We start from the raw sequence: 25,507 nt of genomic DNA on the forward strand, positions 1-25,507 counted from the left end.
TGGGTTCTATTAATACACAGACCTTGCTTTCGACCACGTGCAGAAGCACAAAGAAGCTCTTTCAACACAGCCTGACAGAGTTGGAAGAGAAGAGCAATTGCCCTCACCTTGGACGAGTAGGTGGTCTTTAGGTGGAGACCCCAGGAACAACACTCCAGGCACAGCAAGCACCAAGAGCAAAGGGCACGGAGGCGGGAGATCACTCGGTGTTCTGAACATTACCTGCAGGCCAAGTGGCCGGGCTGTGAGCACTGAGGAAGGGCAGGAGATGAGGCCGCAGGGGCCAGCTGCAGGGTCAGGTTAAGCATGGCCTTTCAGGTCATAACAAGGCTTCTGGACTTGGCACGAGTCCAAAGATTTTAAGCATGAGGTTGCCTAACTGCCATGTGAAAGATTGTTGGAGATGTCCAGTCTGGAGCCCAGGGAAGCCAGGCAAAAAGCTGTGGCAGGCCGGGCACAGTGGCTCACGCCTGTAATCCCAGCACTTTGGGAGGCCAAGGCAGGCAGATCACCTGAGGTCAGGAGTTCGAGACCAGCCTGACTAACATGGAGAAATCCCATCTCTACTAAAAATACAAAATTAGCTGGGCATGGTGGCACACGCCTGTAATCCCAGATACTCGGGAGGCTGAGGCAGGAGAATCACTTGAATCTGGGAGGCAGAGGTTGCAGTGAGCTGAGATCTCGCCATTGCACTCCAGCCTGCGCAACAAGAGCGAAACTCCGTCTCGGAAAAAAAAAAAAAAAAGAAGCTGTGGCAGTGGACCTGGTGAGAAGGGGAAAGGCCATGAAAACAGGCAGTAGCCACCAGCACACTGGTGGTCAGGGAGGTATGAGGAGGAGGCTGATTTGTGCTCTCACTCTTCTGGCCATCGTACTCGCTGGGGCTTGGCATCAACAGAAAGACCTCATGCAGTTGCTGACAAAGACTGGCCTAGCTTTCGGTTCCAAGCCCCCCACTTCTAGCTGTGGGACCCTGGGCAAGATATGTAAACTTTCTGTAAAAGGGGGGCAAAAATGCCTATCATAGGGTTAACAGAGGATTAAATGGCATGACTGTAAAGTGCCCAGAAAGTAGATGGCTCATAGTAGGTACTCAGTAAATGTGGTCTAGAATTCCCTTTCCCCTTTTTTCCGGATCAAAAGTCATGTTATCACTCCAGACATTAAATATTTAGAGGTCTTCATTAGCACAACTCTCTGTCCCCCTTCTGTTCATTCAACAAATCCCTCCAGAATGTGAGCTCCACGAGGACAGGGGCCAGGGCTGCCTCATTTGTCACTGCCAGCACCCAGCACAGTGCCTGGCCCCTCACACAGCCACACTTTATCATCCCAGAATTTGTGGAGCACCATCCTCCAAGCCAAGAACAAATGATGAACAAGACAAAGCACAGCTCTCAGGAAGCTTATGGTTTAGTGGAGGAGACAAAAAAAACATAAAAGAGCTCAGAGAGTGATAATGCTACAAAGAACAAAGGGTGGCCAGGCGCGGTGGCTCACACCTGTAATCCCAGCACTGTGGGAGGCCCAGGAGGCTGGATCACCTGAGGTCGGGAGTTCGAGACCAGCCTGACCAACATGGAGAAACCCCGTCTCTACTAAAAATACAAAATTAGCTGGGCATGGTGGCGCATGCCTGTAATCCCAGCTACTTGGGAGGCTGAGGCAGGAGAATTGCTTGAACCCAGGAGGCGGAGTTTGCAGTGAGCCGAGATCCTGCCATTACACTCCAGCCTGGGCAACAAGAGCAAAACTCCGTCTTAATAAAAAAAAAAAAGAACAAAGGGTAACCTGTTAGAAAGTAACAAGGGGCAGGGCGTGGTGGCTCATGCCTGTAAGGCCCAGGCAGGCAGATCATGAGGTCAGGAGTTCGAGGCCAGCCTGACCAACATGGTGAAACCCCATCTCTACTAAAATACAAAAATTAGCGGGGCGTGGTGGCGCACGCCTGTAATACCAGCTACTCAGGAGGCTGAGGCAGGAGAATCGCTTGAACCCAGGAGGCGGAGGTTGCAGTGAGCTGAAATTGTGCCACTGCACTCCAGCCTGGGCGACAGAGTGAGACTCTGTCAAAAAAAACAAAAAAAAAAGAAAGAAAAGAAAGAAAGAAACAAGGGCTCGGGTGCAGTGGCTTACCCCTGTAATCCCAGCACTTTGGGAGGCCCAGGCAGGCAGATCACAAGCTCAAGACCAGCCAGGCCAACATGTTGAAACCCCGTCCCAACTAAAAATACAAAAATTTGCTGGGTATGGTGGCAGACACCTGTAATCCCAGCTACTTGGGAGGCTGGGGCAGGAGAATTGGTTGAATCCGGGAGGCAGAGGTTGCAGTGAGCCAAGATCACGCCACTGCACTCCAGCCTGGGTAACAGGGCAAGACTCCGTCTCGGAAAAAAAAAAAAAGAAAGAAAAAAGAAAAGAGAGTAACAAGGGAGGCCGTTTTATAAATGGGTGAGCAGGGAAGGTGACATTGGAGCTGCATGTTCCAAGCAGAGAGAAGAGCTAACATGAAAGCTCTGAAGCAGGGCCCAGCTTGAGATAATCAAGAAACCAAGGCCGGGCGTGGTGGCTCATACCTGTAATCCCAGCACTTTGAGAGGCCGAGGCGAGCGGATCACGAGGTAAGGAGATCAAGACCATCCTGGTCGACATGGTGAAACCCTGTCTCTACTAAAAATACAAAAATTAGCTTGGGCATGGTGGCGTGTGCCTGTAATTCAATCTACTCAGGAGGCTGAGGCAATAGAATCGCTTGAACCCGGGAGGCAGAGGGAGGTTGCAGCGAACCAAGATCGCGCCACTGCACTCCAGCCTGGGCAACAGAGCAAGACTCTATCTCAAAAAAAAAAAAAAAATTACCTGGGCGTGGTGTCGCTTGCCTATAATCCCAGCTATTCAGGAGGCTGAGGCAGGAGAATCGCTTGAACCCAGGAGGTGGAGGTTGCAGTGAGCTGAGATCGCGCCACTGCACTCCAGCCTGGCAACAGAACTAGACTCCGTCTCAAAAAAAAGAAAGAAACAAAGGAGGCCGTTTTATAAATGGGTGAGCAGAGAAGGTGACATTGGAGCCACGTTCCAAGCCTCCTCAGTAGCTGGGACTACAGATGCACACCACCATGCCTGTCAAGATTTTTTGTACTTTTAGTAGAGACAGGGTTTCGCCATGTTGGCCAGGCTAGTCTGGAGCTCCTGACCTCGGTGATCCACCCGCCTCAGCCTCCCAAAGTGCGAGGATTACATGCATGAGCCACTGCGCCTGACCTGATTTATACTTTTAAAAGATCATTCCAGCTCTGTGTGGAGAATGGATTAGAGGGCAGCCAGGGTTGAAAGCAGGGAGCCCAGAAGGGAAATCACTGCAGTGTCCAGATGAGGGAGGTGGCTTGGACTAGAGCGTGGTGGTGGAGATGAAACACAGTGGCCATGTACTAGCCTCAGTGATCACTTCCCCCTCCCCTTGGCAGCATCTGACCCCTTGTCTATCCTGTCCCCCAGCCCTAATCACAGGAGGAACAGATGTGTTTGTGTCAATGTCCACGTCCCCAGAAGCCCAGGCTTGACTCAGGTCAGCCGAGGTCTGGACATGGCCATGCTGAGGCTCCAAGGGCTGAATCAATGAACCAGTGAAGGCACCTCCACTCTGCAGCCTCGTGTCTGAAGGCACAAGGATATCGGTAGCTGAAAGAGAGAAATGGGGCAGGAGGAGGAAGCTGGGGCAGATGGTAGTGGTTTTATGAAAAAGGCAAAATTACAGCAGTGGTTACAAGAAATCAGGGCAAAGTGCGGCCTCTACCTAGTTGTCCCAATCTGGGTGTCCCCATGTAGGTTGGGACCTCACTTCTGCCCTGAAAATGGCCCCACAGAGGCAGGGATGGCACTGGGAGAGAGTGCAGGCGCCAATGGGTGTGGCAACCAGGAGGGCAAAGCACTTCTGGAGGAGTATGAAAACCAGGGTGGAGAAGGAAGTCTTGGGAAGGCAACTCTTCTAGAAAGAATCTGAGACAGACAGGTAGGAGCCGTGGACCTGCCCTACCTAGAGGGCTTAGGCTCTGAAACATCTCCAGCCAGCAGTAGAATTAGGGCTGGGGCCAGGGAAGAGCAAAGCAACTGGGCTAATGGGGTTAAGAAACTCCTAGGGTCAGCCGGGCATGGTGGCTTTCACCTGTAATCCCAGCACTTTGGGAGGCTGAGGTGGGCGGATCACCTGAGGTCGGGAGTTCAAGACCAGCCTGACCAACATGGAGAAACCCCGTCTCTACTAAAAATACAAAATTAGCCGGGCATGGTGGCGCATGCCTATAATCCCAGCTGCTCGGGAGGCTGAGGCAGGAGAATCACTTGAACCCAAGAGGTGGAAAATTGCTTGAACCCAGGAGGCGGAGTTGCAGTGAGCCAAGATCACACCATTGCACACCAGCCTGGGCAACAAGAGCAAAACTCTGTCTAAAAAAAAAAAAAGAAGGAAACTCCTAGGGTCGGCTACAGATGCCACCTTTCTACCAGCCAGGTGACATAGTCCAGTAAGAGGTGGATAGCAGACGAGCTGAGACAGCTCACCTCCATCCTGTCAATTCCCAAAGGGCCCCTCTTTACCCCTGGGCCAAGGTTCAGGCTTTAGGCCCCTCTCCCCAAATTAGGGATCATGGAGCAGCTTCTTTACCCTTCTACGGGTTTTGCTCCACGAGTCTAGTCCTCAGGCCGAGCTATGATCTTTCCAGAGTCCCACTGTCCTTGAGACAGAACTCAAGTTCCTGACCTGGCTGCCCAAGTCCACCTTGATCTGTCCTCACCTATATCTCTGCTTCCCCTGTGCCCATTCAACATGACTGCCATTTAGCAAACCCACCCTGATCTTTGGGCATACTGTCCCTTCTCTCTGAGATGTCCTCAACCCCTAGCTCAGTCTCTGGAAAACTTCTAGACTCAACACACGTCCACCTCCTTCAGGAAACCTTCCCAGGGCAATCCAGGCCTTGGCCAGCCCTGAGAGCACACTCTACCAGGTCACCTTGTCTCATGCCGGCCTCCCCAGGCCCATGGGCTCCTCTCCCAAACAGCAGCAGCTCAGGGCCAGCACTTCAGACTCTCTGCAACCCAACTCAGTGCTTCCCCTGCTGCCCTGTGCTGGCCACAGAAGACAGAGATGTAGCAATGGGTTCCCTGCCGTCAAGGAAAGCCAGTGTGCTAAGGCAGGCAGACACACCCACCAATGCCCACCACACAGGGCAGACTGGGAAGAAATAGCCCATATACTCCAGGGCCCAGAGGGAGGAGGAAAGGCCTCCTGGAGAAAGAAGGATCTGAGTCAGGTCTCAAAGGATAGAAAGCAGAGGAACAGAAAGAGCTTTCTAGGCAGGGAAAGAAGCAGAGGAAGGAAGGAGACCAAGGGCAGTGTCCAGCAGAGCAGGGCTTAGTGTAGGTGAGAGAGGGGCACGGCTGAAGTGCTGGGGGATACAAGCCTGCACCCCTCCTGTGGGTGATGGGCACCAGGGGAGGTTGTGGAGCAGGAGACTGGCATGGCTGGAGCCTGGGTATGCACGGTCAAGCCAGCCCTGCTCTCAGCAGGCTCCAACCCCCACCCTCACGATGACGCCCAGAAACCACACAGACAAGGAGCTGTTTCTTGACTGTTAGTTGGGCCTTGGCCTATGTCATACCCATGGGCTGCCACATGGGGGTGGAGGGATCAGGACGAAGAGAGGGGACCAGAGCAGGGATGGAGGTCCAGACTCAGGGAGTCGGCGCTTCTTGCAGGGGGTTGGGGGAGAGGACATGGAAGCCTCTGCCCCATGCAGGACATTTCCTTGCTGTGGCAGCAGGGCAGCTATGCCCTGACTAGGCTGGGCTGCAGAGAGTGTGAGTCTCAGGTCCTCTGGAGCCAGAGCCATCAGGATGACTGCTTTTCAGGGGTCATCAGTCGCTCCACCTCCCGCATGAACCGCAGACACAACTCTTCTTGCCAGGGCAGAGCCACACACTGCACGGCCACCGGCAGCCCCACACTCTTCTTCATGCCCTATAGGGGATACAGGCATCAGGATAGGGTTAGTGAGGCAGGACTCCCCACCCCCAGGCCCAGGAAGCACCCAGCTAGAGAGAGGCCACAAAGTAGGGCCAGGCCATAGTCCTTCAGGTCTTGCTTAAGAAAGGCTGGCAAACCCACAGTGCTGGTACTGTTTCCTCCACAGCGGCCAGAGTCAGGGTTGGGAGTGAGTTCAGTTGAGGGGCAGGCCAGTCCTCACCTTCTGCAGCATCTTGTCCCAGATATCCCCAAAGTAGCCCCTGTAATGTTCCATCTGGGCCTCGTCCTCAGCAGTCACCGTGGTGACAGGCACCACCCCTGCAGGGAAGTCCAGGCAGTTGTACAGCATAGTGTAGCTGATGGCCCCTGGAACACATTACAGGCAGCTGCAGCAGGCCCTGAGAATCTTCAGTGCCAACTCCGGGCCTGAGTCAAACCTCATATGAAATGCCACCCTGTGTCTACAGCCAGAGAAAGGCTCTCTCCCAGGACTGAGGTCTGAGTGACAAAGCCCAGGAATTCAGATTTCAGGGCCGGGCTGGACAACCCACTGATGTTTGCCCCATGCCTTTGCCCATGTACTTTCTCCACTGGGAATGCTGTTCCTGTTTTCTTTTCCTTTTCCTTTTTTTGAGACAGTCTCACTCTGTCACCCAGGCTGGAGTGCAGTGGTGTGATCATAACTCACTGCAGCCTTGACCTCCTGGGCTCAAGCAATCCTCCTGCCTCAGCCCCCCGAGTAGCCAGGACTACAGGAACATGCAACCACACCCGGCTAATTTTTCTATTTTTTGTAGCAACAGGAGCCTCACTATGTTGCCTGGACTGCTCTTGAGCTCCTGGGCTCAATTGATCCTCCAGCCTCAGCCTCCCAAAGTGCTCGGATTATAGGTGTGAGCCACCGCCCTGGCCCCTATTTTCTTGATTTATCTAAATCCCACCTGGACTTCAAACCATCACCTCCCCAAACTAGATTCTGTAACTCAAGATCCCCAACTTGAATAGTGCTGATGACAGGAAAATCAATCCCTGCCAGGGCAACCCACATGACTCCCATGTCTCCAGTCAGCCAGACTGTGGGCCCCGAGAGGGCAGGGTCCTCCCGGAGGGCTCTTCTTCCATTTCCTGGCAGCCCTGCAGGGCACATGGCCAGATTCACAGAAGGGACAGGCAGGGTGTCGGGCCTCACCTGTGGCCCTGCCTGGGGCATTCAAGTCCAGAGCAGGGCCCAGCATGGGGGTCAGCACCACATCCAGGTCCAGCGCCCTCCACTGGGCAATCACGGTTTTGCGGTACACCTGCGGAGGACACAGCACACCAGGTGAAAGCACTCAGACCTAGCCCACCCCAGGCTCTTTAACTCAGGGACTGTGGCTGGGGTGGCTCTGGCCCCAGCACCTGCCCCTGGATCTGAACAGAGCCACAGTGGGACACAGGTCCTCCGGGCAGGCAGTGCTGCCTCTCGGAGGGCATCAGTCGTTCTGCCTCCAGAATGAATTGTGGATACACCTCTTCCCGCTGAGGCGGAGCCACACAAAGGCAGCTCCAGAGGGGCAAAAAGGCGGCCAGGACAGGAGCCTGGGGCTGACACAGCCTCAAAGGATGGGCATCTAGGCAAGTAAGGGTCATAGAGCTGGGCCCAAGTGGTGGTCCAGGGAGTGGAAGGGGGATGACAGGCCAGTCTAGGAGCCCCATGGGGGCAGTGGCCATGAGACACTGCTAGCGGGTACCCTGTCCAACTCCACCCTCCCCCCGCCACCCTGCTCCAATCCAGAGGCTCTGGCCTCACCTCGATCTCGTGCTGCAGTTCCCAGAGTTTTCCAGCCGACCTGGGCAGAAGGAGTGTGGTCACCAGCCATGATGGTCACAGCCACGGAGATCAGCAACATCAGACCCCTACTGCCAACCCTCCAGATCTCACCCCTCCGTGGACCCTTCACAACCCCATGGGAGCTCTGAGAGGGAAGTTCAAACCCCTACTGTCTGGATGAGAAAATCAGGCCCCAGAGGGGCACAGGCTGTCACTTGGTGACTCCACAGCAGAGCCAGGACTAGCCCAGGCCCGATTCCTCGCTACCCTCAGGACACAGGAGAGGCCATAGCTGCTGCCAGTCCTGAAGCCTGGTGGTGAGGGAAGGAGTGAGTATGGGACATCAGGGCATGAAACGGGGAGGTTTATGCCCTGCTTTTCCAGCCCAAGCCACTAAGGGGCAAGTAGGGCCTGGCGCAGCTCAGGTCAGCTCAGATCTCTAACAGCAGCATCTCTCCCGGGTGCCCCACCCTCGGCCCAGGCCAACCCCTACTTCCTGGTCCTTTCCACTCATGCCCCAGCCAGGTCAACCTCTTCCCCTCCAACTCCCCCATCCTCTTGTCCCCCTCAGGCCTTTGCTCTCCAGCCAGAACTGGACCTTGCCAAGACAACTTCAAAGTCCCACCTGAAGGCCACAAAGGTTGCCCCCCTGCCTGGGCCACTTCCAGCCTCAGAGGCTACTTCCCTCAAGTCCTTTCCTGTCAGAAACTACCCAGACCCAGACTCAGATCAGGACAGGCAGGGGCCGGCAGCTAGACACAGAAGAACCCTCACCGAGACTTCACGTTGCTGAGGAAAGCTGACAGCCTTGGGAGCTGCACAAGACAGACGCAGGGTCAGTGACTCAGCTCTGGGCCACGGCAGACGTCAACCTTCTTCAGGCCAAGCCACTGGGGACCCCTCCCTCCATGCCTCCCCCCAGGGCCCAGGTCGGCACCCCTTTCAGCATGCGGGTTGGCTGAAGATCGCAGGGGACAGAGGAGGAGAGCAGTGTGGGTGGGGACTGGAGAGAAGAGGAAGCCATGCCTGCCCAAACCAAGAGAGGCTGAGGGAGGCCATGGGGGATCATGCGATAGGAGGCCCTAGGTTCCCCACCAGCCATCCTAGCCCCTCCACTCCTTGTGCCCTCACCAGAGGCTTCACCAGGAAGGCCAGCAGTCCTTTAAGCCATTGGGGAAGCTTCAGAATTGAGACCAGGTCCCCCACGCAGGGGTCCACGAAATCACCTTTGCTGGGAAACAAAATGCTCGGTCCAGGCACTCCCATCCCCACATCCTTCCCGGCTTGCTCGCCCGGCCCACAGCAATCCCATTCTCTATGCAGGGATCCTGTCCACCTCCTCCTCACCAGACTCAGCTCCCTCCTTCCAAACATGCCGTTTGTTTCTGCTGATCCTTTGGGATGCCTGGGCTGCAACCCACATCCACGGGAGCTCCCCAAGGCAGGACTCAGGGTATCCCTCTCCAGCAAACCCAGCTCAGAGCTTTAAGAACTGAGGGCAACATCTCCCTGATGAGGCCTCCCTGAGGGTACCTCCCCTTAGGGAGGTACAGCCTGGAGGCACAGGTGGGGAAATCGAGGGTGGGCTGCCCATGAAGCATGGCTCTGAGGCTATCTCTGGCTCAAGATCTCAGGGAAAGGTCTCAGGCAGCTGATCCTGGGGACTCATTCCCAGGGCCAGAGTGAGGAGTGACCCCTTCCACTGAAGCCTGGACCACACTTGGCTGCTAGGGGAAGGAAAGGAACATGACAGGCTGGGCCCTTGACTGAGTGAAGCTGCAGGGCCAAGCTCCAGGCTGCAGGGCCAAGTTCTCCATCAGTGAAGCGGAGGAAGGGGGACTGTGTTCTGAAGGGTTCCAGTCCATCCAGCAGAGGTATGTCACCAGGAGGCACCTTTGCAGGCCTGTCCTCTGCCCCTGACAACCTTTAAGGACTAAAAGCATCCCAGAGGAACGAACTTCTCTAAAAATGAGCTCTGCAAAGTCCCTTAAAGGGAGTCTGGTCCAACCCACCCACTTTACAGGAGAGAAAGCTGAGGTCCTGCTCAAAAAGAAGACTTGGCTCAAGTCAGACAGAGCCTGGAGTCACAGCATCAAGTCCAAACCCCCACCCTCCTGCCTGGATCCTGCCCTTGCCCCAAATCCTTCCCAAACAGAGAGGCAACCTCCTGCCCACCTCCTACCTCACAACAAGCTCAGATCAGGGGTAGGCCACAGATACTCAACCCAGCCTCCCCTCGGGCTGGCACCCTGGCAAGGGATCTCCAGGCTCAATGTGCCCAGCTGGAGGGACAGCGAGGTCCCTGCCCAGAGTGCTCAGGCCTTTGTTGGATTCAGCTAAGGCCCATCCAGGCATCACCACACCCTGCTGCTCCCCCAGGTCTGCCTACTTGTCTGATCCCACCAAGACCCCAAAGCCCACTATCACTCACAAGTTCTGTAGGAAGGTGTGGCCACCATCACTGAAGAGCCCACCTGTTGACAGGGTCTCCAGAGCATGGGGTATGTTGCTTGGCAAGAAGGGAACCAGCTGCAGGGATTGAGGGGTATAAGGCCTCCTGACCTAACAACTGGCTTCATGATCCCCATGCTGTCTGGGCGGCCCTGAGGATGGATTGGACCAACCCTGCCCACAAGATAGCTCTCACTAGAGCTACAAAGGCAGCCTTACTGACCCATGAAAACTCACTGTGGAATGCACAGCATGAGAGAAGTCTGGAGCCACACATAAAGTTGTGTAATGACCAGACCAAAACCCACTGGCCCTGGGAGCCTCTGGACAGCTGTGCACCACTGTTTAGAGCTGAAGAGCCTCCCCACATGCAGTGCTCACACATCACACAGCACAGGGCTAAAGTTCTCCATCAATCACTCACTCCAATACTCTTGATCAGCCCTCTATATACTTGTCCCACAGGGCCACAGTTCACCCCGACGACAACACCGTCAGAGTGCCAGGATGCCAGGGATGGAGTAGCCATGGGTACCAGGAAGGCTTCCCAGGAGGGGAGGAGATGCCAGTACTTCCAGGACCCTGCAGTCATACCGTGTGCCCCGCAGCCTCAAGGCTCTGTTTGGTCTCCAACACGGCCCGCCTCATGGCCGGGGAGGGCATGGTATAGTTGTCAGTCTCATAGTACCCCACACGCAGGGGCTGAGAGCTGGTGTAGACCTGGAGGGAAAACACAGGGGACAGGGGCAGGTCAGGAGAAGACAGCCCTAGGCAGGACCCCTAGAGATCAGAGAAACTACTCAGCCCCAGACACAGCTGCGAGGCTGCAGTCAGCGAGGCCAGCCCCTTCTGCATCTGACCCTTTCATAAAACACCTTCACAGTCACTCAGGTGGGCAGAGCAAGGATAAGGATTCCTACTGGTCATATGAGGAAACTGAGGCTTGAGGTCTCAATAGGGAGATTAGGTGGGACTGGGACTTGCCCAAAGCTACCCAATGCAGAGTGACAAGACAGGTCTGGAATGCAGGCATCCTGTCTTCTGAGCTGAGGCTCTCCACCACCTGTCCTGGCTCTCATGATAAACTGTTCCAGACTTCCAGACAGGGACCTCATCTCCTCCTCTCCTCCGAGGAAGGACTTCACGGCTGCCTATCCCCGTGGGTTCGGTTAGAATATCTCCCTCTGCCTGGGGAGGGGGAGTTCACCCTACCCAGCCCAGATCTGCCCTGCTGCCCCACTCCCAAGAAACACCAAGGCCCACTCTCCTTCCCGTCCACAAACCCTCAGCCTTTCCAAGGCGACCTCGGCTGGGGCGAGGACAAGAGGTCTGTACAAGATAGACAATCGCTGGACTGCTGAGAAACGGGGCTTACGTCACACAGCTTACTGTCTACATTAACGTGACTTCACTCTTCCTCTGTCTGCACCAATCTAACTTTACAGCTCCTGAACACTCTGTTGGAGTGGGCACAGAGGATGACCTAGGGCCCAGCACCTGCCTCACTGGGGACATCTGGCCCCAGCCTCAACCTGGCTGTTTCTGGCCTTCAACCCCAACGCACACAGAGAGAGAGAGAGAGAGAGAGAGAGAGAGAGAGTACCAGGACCAGAGCACAACCAGAACACTCAAGAGAGCAAAATACTGGTCTCAGATGCCCCGCAGTAGGGGATGAGCTGGGAGGAAGATGACCACTGGCCACTCCCCCACCTCCTCCAAATAACACATATAACACAAATAACCTTCCGATTCATTCCAACTCTTCAACAGGAAGCATCGGTTGACACCTCTCGCCTCAAAATCCACACCCTGCTGTGCGCACCAATCCTTAACATGGGGATTAAGGATCTTAACCAATCTTAACCAACTTAAACCAGTCTTAACCAACCCCCATGTTGAAAGATCCACCTTAAACCAGACTTCAAAATCTCAGCAGATCTCCCCACCCTTCCTGCCCTCTGAGATGATCCTAAGGCTTTGCAAGACAGTGCTGCCTCGCCACAGAAAGCAACAAGCCCAGCCTGTCTCAGCAACAGGCTGCTGCGGTGGTATTTTGGGGAGCAGCACACCACGCTGCTTGCAGACCCTGGCTCACGTAGCAGCAGCCTACGTCTGGCAGGAACAGGCTACATGAGCTGGGGTCTGCAGGCAGCGTGGCGTGCTGCTCCCAAAATGTGGACAGGAATACTGTTAGAAAGGCTGCTGTTTGCTGAAGGTCAGCAGGCTGGGAAATGATTCCTGCATCCCTGGTGCCAGCAGCAGAGGCTGGGCACCTTTGAAAGCCTGTGGATTTCCGGCCGGCGCGGTGACTCAAGCCTGTAATCCCAGCACTTTGGGAGGCTGAGGCGGGTGGATCACGAGGTCAGGAGATCGAGACCATCCTGGCTAACACGGTGAAACCCCGTCTCTACTAAAAAATACAAACAAAAAATTAGCCAGGCGTGGTGGCGGGCGCCTGTAGTCCCAGCTACTTGGGAGGCTGAGGCAGGAGAATGGCGTGAACGCGGGAGGCGGAGCTTGCAGTGAGCCGAGATCGCGCCACTTCACTCCAGCCTGAGGGACAGAGCGAGACTCAGTCTCAAAAAAAAAAAGAAAGAAAGAAAGAAAGAAAGAAAGGAAAGGAAAAAAAAAAAGCCTGAGGATTTCCAAATGCAGGCAAGGGCTCCATCTGGTGGCCGTCTGTGGAGGAGCAACCCGCCCTGGCCTCAGAGGCCTGGGGGACGGTTCTCAGGAGACAGGGGCTCCAAGGCCTGCCCACAAGGCCTGGGGTGGCTGTCTGGGTTCAGCGGTCCACACCCATGCCCACCCAGCCCTGCTCACCTCTTCTCTGAAGGGCAAGGGAGGCACAGTGGGGTCCAAGCGGAACATGTCCTCGCACAGCAGGGCTCGCAGGCACAGTGCCAGGCTCTCCACGTCCCGGGCCATGGGGCCCACGGAGAAACGCACTGTGGGGCAGAGAGGTGAGGGAGGTAAGCAGACAAGGAGCGAGGAACCCAGACCTCGAGCAGCCTGGGGGCCAGACACTGCCCTGCCACCTGAGAAGCACGGGCGGGAGCGGGTCAGGCCGACCCCCACCCTCCTCGGGGCACTGAGAGCACCACGGACCTCACCTGCCTCCTGTCCATAGACACAGCCCTTCAGGCCACTCTTGCTGGATAAGAAACATAAGATGCTGGAAACAGGAAATGGCCACCCGCCGCCATCCCCACACCCACAGAGCAGCTCTGAACACTCACCGCTTTGGAAACTAGGACCCACGCCCGGCCAGTGGTACTGTAATGCTTCCTCCCAGCAAAACCCCGGAGACCGAATCCCCGCCTGGAGCCCAGAGAGGTTGGAAGCTAGGCCAAGGTCACACAGCGAGGGGCCCAGAAGCGCCCTCCACCCACCTTACCTGAGGCGGTTCCCTGTGGGCTTGAGGCCACAGATGCCGCAGAAGGAGGAGGGGAAGCGGATGCTGCCTCCGATATCAGTGCCTAAGCCCAGGGGGGAGCCTCCAGACCCGATGAGGGCCCCTTCACCCCCTGAGGAGCCCCCTGGGCTTTTGGAGGACTTCCATGGGTTCACGGTCTGGCCAAAGAGGGGGTTACTGCAGTCATAGCTGGAGGAGGCAAGAATGGGTCAGCCCGTGCCGTGCTGGGACCGGTGCCCCTGCCCCGCCCCGCCCCACCCCAAGACCCAACCTGAACATGGACTGTGGAACATTGGTGTGCACGAAGGGCACGGCACCCTGCAGCTTCAGCACATGCACCACTACGCTGTCGCACTCCGCCGGCACCCCTTCATTCAGGCTCAAGCCCAGCGTGGAGTCCTGGCCCTGGGAGGAGGGATGGGCACCAAAAGGGACATGGCCAGTGAGTCAGGGCCCGTGGGCAGCCAAGGGTCCACTCCAACAACTGTCACACAGGCCAAGACAGGTATACCAGTGTCCCCTCGGAAGGCCTCTGGACCTGATACCTCCTCTAAGGGCCCAAAATGACCCAAGATGCAGAGCAGGCTGGCAGGGATGGAGGGGACGATGAAGGCCTGGCGCTGAGGCAGAGCATACCTTGTAGGTGAAGCACTCCTTGAGGCTCACAGGGATGCCATAGAGCAGGCCCTGCCTTGGGGCCTGAGACAGCTGAGTCTCACAGTCAGCCAAATAGGAGGTCACACAGTTGGTCCCTTTGTTCACTTCCCAGGCCTGAGGAAGGGGAAGTAGACATAAGATAAAAGGAGGCTGGCCTTTTTAAGAAATTGTGGTGAAATACACATCATGTAGAACTGGCCTTTTAAAGTATACCCAGGGAGAGGGGTAACCAGCAACATGGCCCAGAGCCTGGGGCACAGAGGATGACCTAGGGCCCAGCATCTGCCTCACTAGGGACATTTGGCCCAGGCCTCATCCTGGCTGTCTCTGGCCTTCAACCAGGACCAGGGCACAACCGGGACACTCAAGGGAGCAAGATACTGGCCTCAGGTGCCCCCCAGGTAGGGGGTGAGCTGGGAGGAAGATGACCACTGGCCACTCCCTCACCTCCCCCAAGCCACATCTCTGCCAGTGAGACAGACAGAAACCACACAGGGGCAGCGCCCCGTCACTGGTCACACTGAAGGGCAACCACAGAGCAGGACTAGACCAGACTCCTGCCTCCCGGAGCCCAGCAGTCTCTCCTCAACCCCACGCCTTCCCCACACGTAGCCCAGTCAAGCCTCCCCTTACCCAGGAAATCTTGAATTTGATAATCAAGCCATGTGGAGTAGGAGCTTGACAAAAGGGAAGAACATGCTAATAGTGGAAATCTGCCTAGAATGCTCAAACCACAGCACACAGGGTCCTACAGAAGGAAAGGTGAGGGCGGAGTGAGATGCAGCTTTCAGTAAATACTCCTGCTCCTGGGGAGTATCTAGGGGAAACAGGGTGGGCTGTGTTGCCATATTCAGGCATGTGCAAATCCTGTCCCCGGGGTACCCGAGGCAGGAACAGAGAAGGCTAATCTAACCAGATAGACTAGATTAACTAGGAAGGGCAGGAGCCTTTTCAGGGACATTGACAGGGAAGAAGCAAGACCATCTGCTGAGACTATGTACGTGCCCCCTCTCAGTGACACCAGCCCAGCATGCGCTCGCTCCCTCAGCTGCAGCCCCCACAGCATTGTCACATACACTGCACCCAGACAAGTTCACCTGCCTAGGGGTCACACTCACTGTCCCACACCCTTTCAAGAAATCATGCAGGCCACACTCAAAGCACAATTTGTCTCCTTCTTTCCTCCCTCCCTTCCTTTCTTTTCAAACATATTTCTTGAGCATTTATTATGTGAAATGCAACATGTTGAGCACAAAGGTTCAAAGACAAATGAGACAAGCTCTGTCCACAAAGACCCCCCATGGGAAAGAGATAGAGAAGACAAGCCTGACACTGTGATGAGAAATGTGCTATTAGAATGAGAGTAGGCCCGGAAGAGGAAACCCTACCTCAGGTGGGGAATGGAAGACGGTGCCTCCTGCTCTGAGCCCCAAAGGCTCAGCCAGGGGAGCCCGTGGCATGGACAGGGGCAAAGAAGAGGGAAACAGCCTTCCAGGTAAAGGAGCCCCACCCAAGCCAGTGCAGAGCTGCTGACACCCAAGCTCCAGAAGGCCTTGGCCAGAGGTGATGCCACACACAGAGGAGGAGTACAAGAGATGGCCTGAAGAGCTGGGGACACAAGAGGGCACCTGACCAGGAGGCTGGTGCTTGGTCATGGTGGGAGATGGTGGTGGCGGGCCAGGGTGGCCAAAGGGGATGGAGACAGGAGAGGGCTGGGTAAAAGAAGAGAACAGGCCAGGCGCGGTGGCTCACGCCTGTAATCCCAGCACTTTCAGAGGATCACCTGAGGTTGGGAGTTCCAGACCAGCCCGGCCAAATAAAAATACAAAAATTAGCCAGGCATGGGGGTGCACGTCTATAATCCCAGCTACTCAGGAGGCTGAGGTATGAGAATCACTTGAACCCGGGAGGTGGAGGTTGTAGTGAGCCAAGATCATGCCACTACACTCCAGCCTGGGCGACAGAGTGAGACTCCCATCTCAAAAAAAAAAGAAGGGGTCGGGCATGGTGGCTCACGCCTGTAATCCTAGCACTTTGGGAGGCCGAGGCGGGTGGATCACCTGAGGTCAGGAGTTTGAGACCAGCCTGATCAACATGGTGAAACCCCGTCTCTACTAAATACAAAAATTTAGTTGGGGGCCAGGTGCAGTGGTTCACAGCTGTAACCCCAGCACTTTGGGAGGCCGAGGCGGGTGGATCACTTGAGGTCAGGAGTTCCAGACCAGCCTGGCCAACATGGTAAAATCCCATCTCTACTAAAAATACAAAAATTAGCTGGGTGTGGTAGCAGGTGCCTGTACTCCCAGCTACTCAGGAGGCTGAGGCAGAAGAATCACTTGAACCCAGGAGGTGGAGGCTGCAGTGAGCCAAGATCGCGCCACTGCATTCCAGCCTGGGCAACAGAGCAAGACTCCATCTCAAAAAAAAAAAAAAAATTTTTTTTCTTTTCATTAGCCGGGTGTAGTGGTGCATGCCTGTAATCCCAGCTACTTGGGAGGCTGAGGCAGGAGAATTGCTTGAACCCAGGAGGTGGAGGTTGCAGTGCGCCAAGATTGTGCCATTGCACTCCAGCCTGAACAACAAGAGCGAAACTCCATCTCAAAAAAAAAAGAAGGGAACAGACCAGACTTGTTGCCCAATGGGGTGGAGGCGGGAGGGAGAGGGAAGTCTGGGCTAAAAGCCAGGTTACTAGCTAAGACAGCATGCTCAGTGTCTCATACACACATACATACATACACACACGCACACGCTCTGGCTCCTTCCCTCCCTGGCAGTCCCTGGCACTGTAGGTCCCACCATGGCCCCCAGCAGGACTAACTCCAGGCCAGGTTTTCCCCACAGCCTGTGCAGACAGAGGAAGGGGAAAGGGAGGGGCTGGCCTTGGCTGGCCTTACCTTTCCCACATAGGTGAAGAGCACGGCCTCAGGGGACAGCTCTCTACTGTGTAACTTCTGCACCAGCTGAGGCAGGGGCAGGGCTAGCAGCGCCTCTGAGTCCAGGTCTGGGTTCTGTGGGGAACAAACTCGGATCAGTCCCCTACTCGCCGAAGTCTCATGGGCCTGCGGCAGACACCAGTGGCCCATGCCCCAGCAGCTCTGACATGGCCCAGCCTGGGCAGGCCCTTGCCGTCCCTAGAGAATGCAGCTCTGTCTCCTCCAGAAGCCTGTTGAAGGGGTGCCCAGCGAGCCGACCTGCCCAAGTAGGTTTTTTTTTTTTTTCCTTAGAGACAGTGTCTGGCCGTGTTGCCCAGGCTAGACTTGAACTCCTGGGCTCAAGCAACCCTCCCACTTCAGCCTCCCGAGTAGCTGGAACTACAGGCACATACTACTGTGCCTAGCTCCAGACTGATGATTAAACCACTACAAATATACACCAGCAGTGGCTGCCTTCTGTGTGCCAAGCACCACGCTGATGTCATCCATGTTTTGATTAAGTCTTACTGCCATTCCCATTGCACAGATAAACTGAGGCTCAGAAAGAGGTGCCTTCTTGCCCACCAGCCATCTGCCTGCACCTGACCCCATGCCATCCCCACACCCACAGAGCAGCTCTGAACACTACTCAGGGGGTTGCCAACCTCTAGCAGGGAAGGGCAAAAACAAGAAGACCCCATCTTGGGAGGCTGGGTCTGTGACTGAAGGCCACACCCAAAAGGAAGGGTTTACACATTCATTCTGTGTCCGGAATTGGTGGGTTCTTGGTCTCACTGACTTCAAGAATGAAGCCGCGGACCCTCACAGTGAGTGTTCCAGTTCTTAAAGGCGGCCTATCTGAAGAAGCCACATTTCAGCTGTGATTCGAAGGATAAGAAGATGCCAGATATGGGGAGAGACAGAGCTCTGGGTACCTTCTCTTCCCTCTCTGATTCTGGGAGAAGGCTTCCCCTCCTCCTGCTTCCATTCCTCCCACCCCTCCAACCCTGCTTCTACTCCTCCCCTCCCCCTACTCCCCTCCCCCTACTCCCCCTCCTCCCCTGGCCTGCTTCCCCCTCCTCCCCTGGCCTGCTTCCCCCTCCTCCCCTCCCCACTTCCCCCTCTTCCCTCCCCCATTTCCCCTCCTCCCCTCCCCTGGTTTTCCGTCCTCCCCTCTACCCTTTATCTCCTCCCCTCCCCTTGCTTCCCCTCCTCCCACTCTACCCTTCCCTTCCTCCCCTCCCCTTGCTTCCCCTCCTCCCCCTCTACCCTTCCCTTCCTCCCCTCCCCTTGCTTCCCCTTCTCCCCTTCCCTTCCTCACCTCCCCTTGCTTCCCCTTCTCCCCTCTACCCTTCCCCTCCTCCCCTCCCCTCTTACCCTCCTCCCCTACCCTGGCTTCCACTCCTCCCCTAAGCACCTCTGACTCCAGGCTCTCCACTCATCCCACATCCCCCAGATCCCCCACCCAGCCCAAGGCAATGGAGCCCAAACCAGCTGACTGGGCTATTCCTGTCACCTGTCCACCTTCCCTGTCCTTCCTCTAAGCTCATCACCTGCCCGACTTTCGACCAGCTCCTCCTTGTGTATCCTGTACTCTGTACTCAGGGGAGGCCACGCCATCCATCCAGGTGTTCAGGAAATGAAACAGGTGTCTTTCTGGCTCCTCCTTCCCACCACCACCTGCATCCAGTCACCAAGCTAAGTAGCTCTGAAAAATGGTCACCTCTCCATCCCCTCTACCAAGGCCCTCACCGGGCCTCAGACTCATCCTTGTCTCCTGGGTCACACGGGGCCACCCAACTGCTGCCCTGCCCAGGTCCTGCCCCTCCAACCCACACTTTCCGCTAGGGCCAGACAGTGCAAAACCCAACCTGGCCTTGCCTCTCCCCTTAAAATCCCCATCTCATCACACCACAGGCTCCAGAGCATATTCCAGGAGGTGCTTCCAAGCTGTGGTCCTCTCAGACTCATGTGCACCTCTCCCCACCCAGGCACCACTGCCCCCTCCCACCCCCCACACCCCAGAGCCTGGCGCCTGCCCTCTCCGAGCACATGCCACAGCCTCTGCCCCCTGATGTCCTCAGTGTCAGGAGCACTTCCCTGAATTCATTGAACTGATACAGTACTTACTTTGGATTTTTCTTTCTAACACAAGGAGCTACAAAGAAGAAAAAAATGGGTTCAAGATTTCTCCCCAAACACACCAGATAATCCTCTTGATATATTCTTTAAAGGTATACAAAATGAAAAGTGAGCATTCCCTCCACCCCTGGTTCCCCTTGCACAGTCCCTCCTCTATAAAGGAAAACTATAATTAACAGTTTCTGGTGTACTCTTACAGGAAAAGAAAATATTTATGAAAAACCCACCATGTCAACAGTTGTCTATATATATTCTTTTTTGCACAAAGGAATCATACTATACACACAGTACTGCATCTTGCCTTTCCCATCTCACAATGAAAATCAAATTTTGCTTTATTTTTGTTCTCATTATATAAATACAGGTTCATTGTATTTTAAAAAAATGCCTAAGAGTATGGAGAAGGACATCGAAATCAGCAGAGCATTCACCACCCTGGAATACTGCCACCTGACAGTCCGGTCACCAGCTCCCCCGACCTCGCTACAAGGTGCCCACAGAGTGCCTGTGCACGGCAGCTAGCAGCTAGCAACGTGCTCCCCTCCACGCTCAGCACACATTTTCATTCTTTCCTATGTTCTTCCCTGTTGACAGTTAATGACACAGCTGCTAACAGCTATTTTTAAATCTTCAACTAGTGTCAGGCAGCTGAGACATTTTCTCCTAGACACCAAGGTAAGTCTGCACCTCCAGGAGACCAATCAGTGAACATGCGGAAACCTGATTTTGCGGAGAATGCAGGGAAGTATAGTATACAGGTAACATCTAAACCTGTGGCCACCTGCATGCACAATTTTTCAAGAGAGGGATACTCTACCAATCACTTAGGAGGCATTGCCCCTCCTCCATCTGTTTTGTTTTCTCCTTCTGAACCACAATGCCAGTGGGATTGATAAGTGGGTTGTAACAGATGTAGGAAAAACCATTCAGGGTAAAACAAAACTGCATGTACAAAGGCCTAAGGGCATAAATAGGTGTTCTGTGATGTCTCTCCCAGCTATACTATTCTATTGATGGTGGGCCTTCTCTTTGGTCTAGAAAAGATATCAAAACTTATTCGGGGGCAGGGTGGGAAAAAAATGGGTGAAGCGTCAACAGAATTACCAGAAACACATTTTTCTCTAGATTTGCTCAAGAGTTTAGAGAGAGGTGAACTATTTTGTGAAAATTCAGAAGGTGTTTAGGTACCCCTTCATCCAGCCGTGTCCTCCTTGGACACAGCTAAGAATCCGGGAGTGGTGGCTCACACCTGTAATCTCAGCACTTTGGGAGGCCGAGGCAGGCAGATCACCTGAGGTCAGGAGTTCCAGACCAGCCTGGCCAACATGGAGAAACCCTGTCTCTACTAAAAATGCAAAAATTAGCTGGATGTGGTGGCAGGCACCTGTAGTCCTAGCTACTCCAGGAGGCTGAGGCAGGAAAATCACTTGAACCCGGGAGGCGGAGGTTGCAGTGAGCCAAGATTGTGCCACTACACTCCAGCCTGGGCAACAGAGCAAGACTCTGACTCAAAAAAAAAAAAAAAAAAAAAGAATCTTGGTTGCCAAATTGCTTTGTCCAGAATCTATCAGACAGGAGCTTTACTACAAATCGCTGTGTTCTCCCAGGGCCTGCTGGAGCCCTGCTTATCTCAGGTGCCCCCTTGTGATTCAGGGCTGGGCTAAGAGCCCCAGAAGAAAGGCTGCCCAGACAGTCACAGATCCTACCTGCCCATCATTCAAGGACTCCAGAGCCAAACAGAAGGGTGCCTTAGGAGTTGTAGGCAGAAGGGAGGGGAGGCGGGGGAAAGAGCTGTTCCCAAGCCTGGGCTGGGTTCAGCTAAAACTCCCACGTCCTGGCTGGGTGAGGTGGCTCACACCTGTTATCCCAACACTTTGGGAAGCCAAGGCAGGGGGATCACCTGAGGTCAGGAGTTCAAGACCAGCCTGGCCAACATGGTGAAATCCCATCTCTACTAAAAAATACAAAAATTAGCCGGGCATGGTGGCAGGCACCTGTAACCCCAGCTACTAGGGAGGCTGAGGCAGATGAATTGCTTGAACCCGGGAGGTGGAGGTTGCAGTGAGCTGAGATTGCACCAGTGCACTCCAGCTGGGGCAACAAAGTGAGACTCCATCTCAAAAAAAAAAAAAAAAAGAGTTCAAGACTAGCCTGGCCAACATGACAAAACCGTTTGTACTAAAACTACAGAAATTAGCCAGGCATTGGCCAGGCGCGGTGGCTCATGCCTATAATCCCAGCACTTTGGGAGGCCGAGGCGGGCGGATCACCTGAGGTCAGGAGGTCGAGGCCAGCCATGGCCAACATGGTGAAGCCCCGTCTCTACTAAAAATGCAAAAATTAGCCGGGCATGGTGGCAGGCGCCTGTAATCCCAGCTACTCGGGAGGCTGAGGCAGGAGAATCGCTTGAACCTGGGAGGCAGAGGTTGCAGTAAGCCGAGATCGCACCACTGCACTCCAGCCTGGGTGACAGAGCAAGACTCCGTCTCAAAAACAAAAAACAAAAAACAAACAAACAAAAAAAAATCCTACTCCCCCACAAAGCCTACAAAGTTATTGTCAATCAGGACCCCACCCGTTTGCTGATTACTCAAAACCACAATCACTGGAAACCTGCTTCTCCTCCTGAAAGAGCCAAGCTTTCAGAGCCAAAACTTCTGTCCTGGAATAATCTGTTCGTAAAAATAATGAAGAGCAGTTGCTCCAGAGGAAAACCATATAGATGCTGCTGTTTGGAGCCAAAGTGCAGGAAGACCCATCCTGCTACCATCCCACACCCCTGCCAGCCAGGTGGATTCCTTGCAACCAGGAGGGGAGTTCTGCAGGCAAGAACTGTGAGCAGATCCCTGCTAGTGCTGCCCACGCTGCTCTTGGAGCTGGCAGAACTCAGCTGGCTGCACAGAGCCAGGGATAAACAGGAGGATCTCTAAGGAGGACCTCCAGAGCCCACCCAGAGAGGGCAACTAGACAGTGAAGAACCTGTGCTTGTGTAGGGGAGATGGCCAATTTGGGTTGACCACCAGGGCCCTCCCACTCTGGAAGGAAGAAACCCTAAAAATTGACCGATGGTGGACTTTTCAGCCAGCTTGGTGAGTGGAGGCTGGAACCAGATATATTTTTTATCTTACTAAATAAATATGAGATATCTTGGCCCCAGGGATGGTTTGGAGTAAATTCATACATTACAGCCAGCCAAAACCGCAACACATGTGTGGGGAAAAGAGAGATCAGACTGTTACTGTGTCTATGTAAAAAGAAGCAGACATAAGAAATTCCATTTTGTTCTGTACTAAGAGAAATTCTTCTGCCTTGAGATGCTGGTAATCTGTAACCCTAGCCCCAACCCTATGCTCGCAGAAACATGTGCTGTGTTGACTCAAGGTTTAATTAGGGCTGTGCAGGATGTGCTTTGTTAAAAATGTGTTTGCAGGCAGTATGCTTGGTAAAAAGTCATCGCCATTCTCCAGTCTTGAGTACCCAGGGGCACAATGCACTGCGGAAGGCCGCAGGGACCTCTGCCCAAGAAAGCCTGGGTATTCTCCAAGGTTTCTCCCCACTGAGACAGCCTGAGATACGGCCCTGTGGGAAGGGAAAGACCTGACCGTACCCCAGCCCGATACCCGTAAAGGGTCTGTGCTGAGGAGGATTAGTGAAAGAGGAAGACCTCTTTGCAGTTGAGGTAAGAGGAAGGCATCTATCTCCTGCTCGTCCCTGGGAATGGAATGTGTCAGTGTAAAACCCGATCCTACGTTCTATTTACTGAGATAGGAAAAAACCACCTTATGGCTGGAGGTGAGACATGCTGGTGACAATACTGCTGTTTACTGCACTGAGATGCTTGTGTAAAGTCAAACATAAATCTGGCCTACATACACATCAAGGCACAGCGCCTTTCCTTAAACTTATGACACAGAGTCCTTTGCTCACATGTTTTCCTGTTGACCCTCTCCCCACCATTACCCTATAGTCCTGCCACATCCCCCTCACCGAGATGGTAGAGATAGTGATCAATAAATACTGACTGAACTCAGAGACCAGTGCTGGCGCGGGTCCTCCCTATACTGAGCGTTGGTCCCCTGGGCCCACTGTTCTTTCTCTATACTTTGTCCCTGTGTCTTATTTCTTTTCTCAGTCTCTCGTCCCACCTGAGGAGAAATACCCACAGGTGTGGAGGGGCTGGCCCCCTTCAACATGCAAGGCTACACCCTGGGCTGGCAGGCATGCAAGGTGCCTTCCTCATATCTCTCTCCTGTTCCTCTCCATGAAAGTGTGGCTGAAGAGTGCAGCGGGCACCTAGGTTCTAGTTCCAGCTCTGCCCCAACTCAAAAATCACTTGCGGAACATCTGCTGAACACAATTTTCTGTGACTCTTTCTGTCTCCCACCCAGGCACACCCTCCTGAATCCTGCGGTTCCCAACCTGGAAAGCCTTCCCACCTGTCAGGTCCCACAGACACAGCAAGCCCTCCCTCTCTCAGCACATAAGAAGGCTTTAACTGGGGTCAGTGTTTCACACACCCAGAGGAAAAGCCCCTCTTCAAGCCACGTCTTCCAAACCCTCAGCCAGGCCCTTCCACGCCTCCAAACCCACATACTGAGGTGATCCAAAGGCAGCGCAGGGAGAAGAAAAGCTTGTTGACAGACCACCCACGGAGGGCTGGAACTAAACCTGCTCATGGAAAGGGCTTGCCAGGGGTTGGACACCACAGCAGGAGCCAGAGAGACTTCCCTTCTAGCCTGGCTTTGCCAAGATCTCCCTGTGCACTTGGCAGGTTTCTTTCTGGCTCCCTCTTAGGATCCAAATGCACAAATCAAGAAGCTTGAACTCGGCCAGGCGCGGTGGCTCACGCCCAGCACTTTAGGAGGCCGAGGCAGGTGTATCAACTGAGGTCAGGCGTTTGAGATCAGCCTGGCCAACATGGTGAAACCCAGTCTCTACTAAAAATGCAAAAATTAGCCAGGCGTAGTGGCGGCCCCTTTAATCCCAGCTACTGGGGATGCTGAGGCAGCGAGAATCGCTTGCACCCGGGAGGCAGAGGTTGCAGTGAGCCGAGATCGCACCACTGCACTCTTGCCTGGGAGTCAGAGCGAGACTCCGTCTCAAAAAAAAAAAAAAAAAACTCTAAGCTCTCCAGATCCCCTTGGCCATTACACTCTGCGATTCCAAAGTCCTCAACCCCTGGCATCCCACTGGTTGTCACGCTTGCGCTTTCGCATTCCAATAGGCAGCAATCGTGAGATTCTTTGGCACGAAGCAAAACTCCTCTTTGACCCAGTGAGGGAAAGGCCTTCCACCACCTGCCTTGACACTACCGTTTCCTTTCTTCCCCGTGCTCTACCTGGCTCAGAAAGTGCAGAATATCTTAGGGCAAGGAGAGATTCTGGAGAGTTACACATCTGCTCTGCCCGCCCCATCCCCTGTCCCTCCGCGGGTCCGGCGGCTGAAAGTGCCGCTGCGAGTACCCTCAGGCCGCGCCCACCCCACTACGCTCCGGCAGTCACCTGGAGCCGGAAGCGCTGCGCCGCCCTGTCCATGTTCTCCAGGCCGGCTCGCTGCCTCTGTCGCGCCCGGACCACCGCGCCCCGCGCCGTCCGGCGCCCGGACCAGCGAAGGGCCAAGGCCGCTGCCACGAAGCAGCAGGCCAGGGCGACCCCGGAGGCGCCAGGCAGCGCGGCCCACAGCTCGTACTGCACCATGATCCCTTCAGCCTGCTGCTGCCTACCGCGACAGTTGAAGCCGCCGCACGCGCGGCCCGCCCGCTCCGCCGCAAAACCCGGACTGGATCAGCCGGGATCCCACGCCCGCCTGCGCGGGAGGGGCGGGGAAGCGCGCCAGAGCCTAGAGGCTATCAGAGGCGGCCGGCCTGGCATCGCCCCCAGCGACATCCCGCTCCCCGCCAAGCCGAGCAAGCGGGTGGGGAAGGGTGACTGTTTCGCGTGGGCGACCTCCCAAGCTTGAGTTTAGCCCGGGTTGGGCACCACAGCCCTGGCCGGCCTCTGCCCCCTGCACCCCAGAGCCCCAAATGCTGAAGACTGCGCCCCAGCCGGATCCCCATGCCAGACATGCCAGCTGTTAGATATGAGTTCTAAATTTATCTT

At 54.9% G+C, this 25,507-nt stretch overlaps 1 protein-coding gene across 2 annotated transcripts; it reads right to left on the bottom strand.

The window, feature by feature from the left end:
* Positions 1–5,620: 5,620 nt before the first annotated feature.
* LOC101139612 (fatty-acid amide hydrolase 1) lies at positions 5,621–25,179 on the bottom strand. 2 transcript variants are annotated; one of them, XM_004025739.5, is made up of 15 exons: positions 24,911–25,179; positions 17,250–17,363; positions 14,335–14,469; positions 13,970–14,103; positions 13,681–13,887; positions 13,397–13,437; positions 13,107–13,231; positions 10,881–11,006; positions 10,267–10,364; positions 8,967–9,066; positions 8,610–8,650; positions 7,815–7,854; positions 7,215–7,323; positions 6,246–6,391; positions 5,621–6,019 (listed from the first exon to the last, which is right to left on the bottom strand). In XM_004025739.5, the coding sequence occupies exons 1-15, from the start codon at positions 25,103–25,105 to the stop codon at positions 5,891–5,893; spliced, it is 1,740 nt and encodes a 579-aa protein (XP_004025788.5). In that variant the 5' UTR covers positions 25,106–25,179; the 3' UTR covers positions 5,621–5,890. The 2 variants fall into 2 exon arrangements, with proteins under 2 accessions (XP_004025788.5, XP_055203897.2); XM_055347922.2 differs by having other exon boundaries at positions 6,246–6,343; positions 24,911–25,171.
* Positions 25,180–25,507: the final 328 nt, after the last annotated feature.

The sequence above is a fragment of the Gorilla gorilla genome, chromosome 1, assembly GCF_029281585.2.
Source record: "Gorilla gorilla gorilla isolate KB3781 chromosome 1, NHGRI_mGorGor1-v2.1_pri, whole genome shotgun sequence".
Taxonomy (NCBI): Eukaryota; Metazoa; Chordata; class Mammalia; order Primates; family Hominidae; genus Gorilla; species Gorilla gorilla.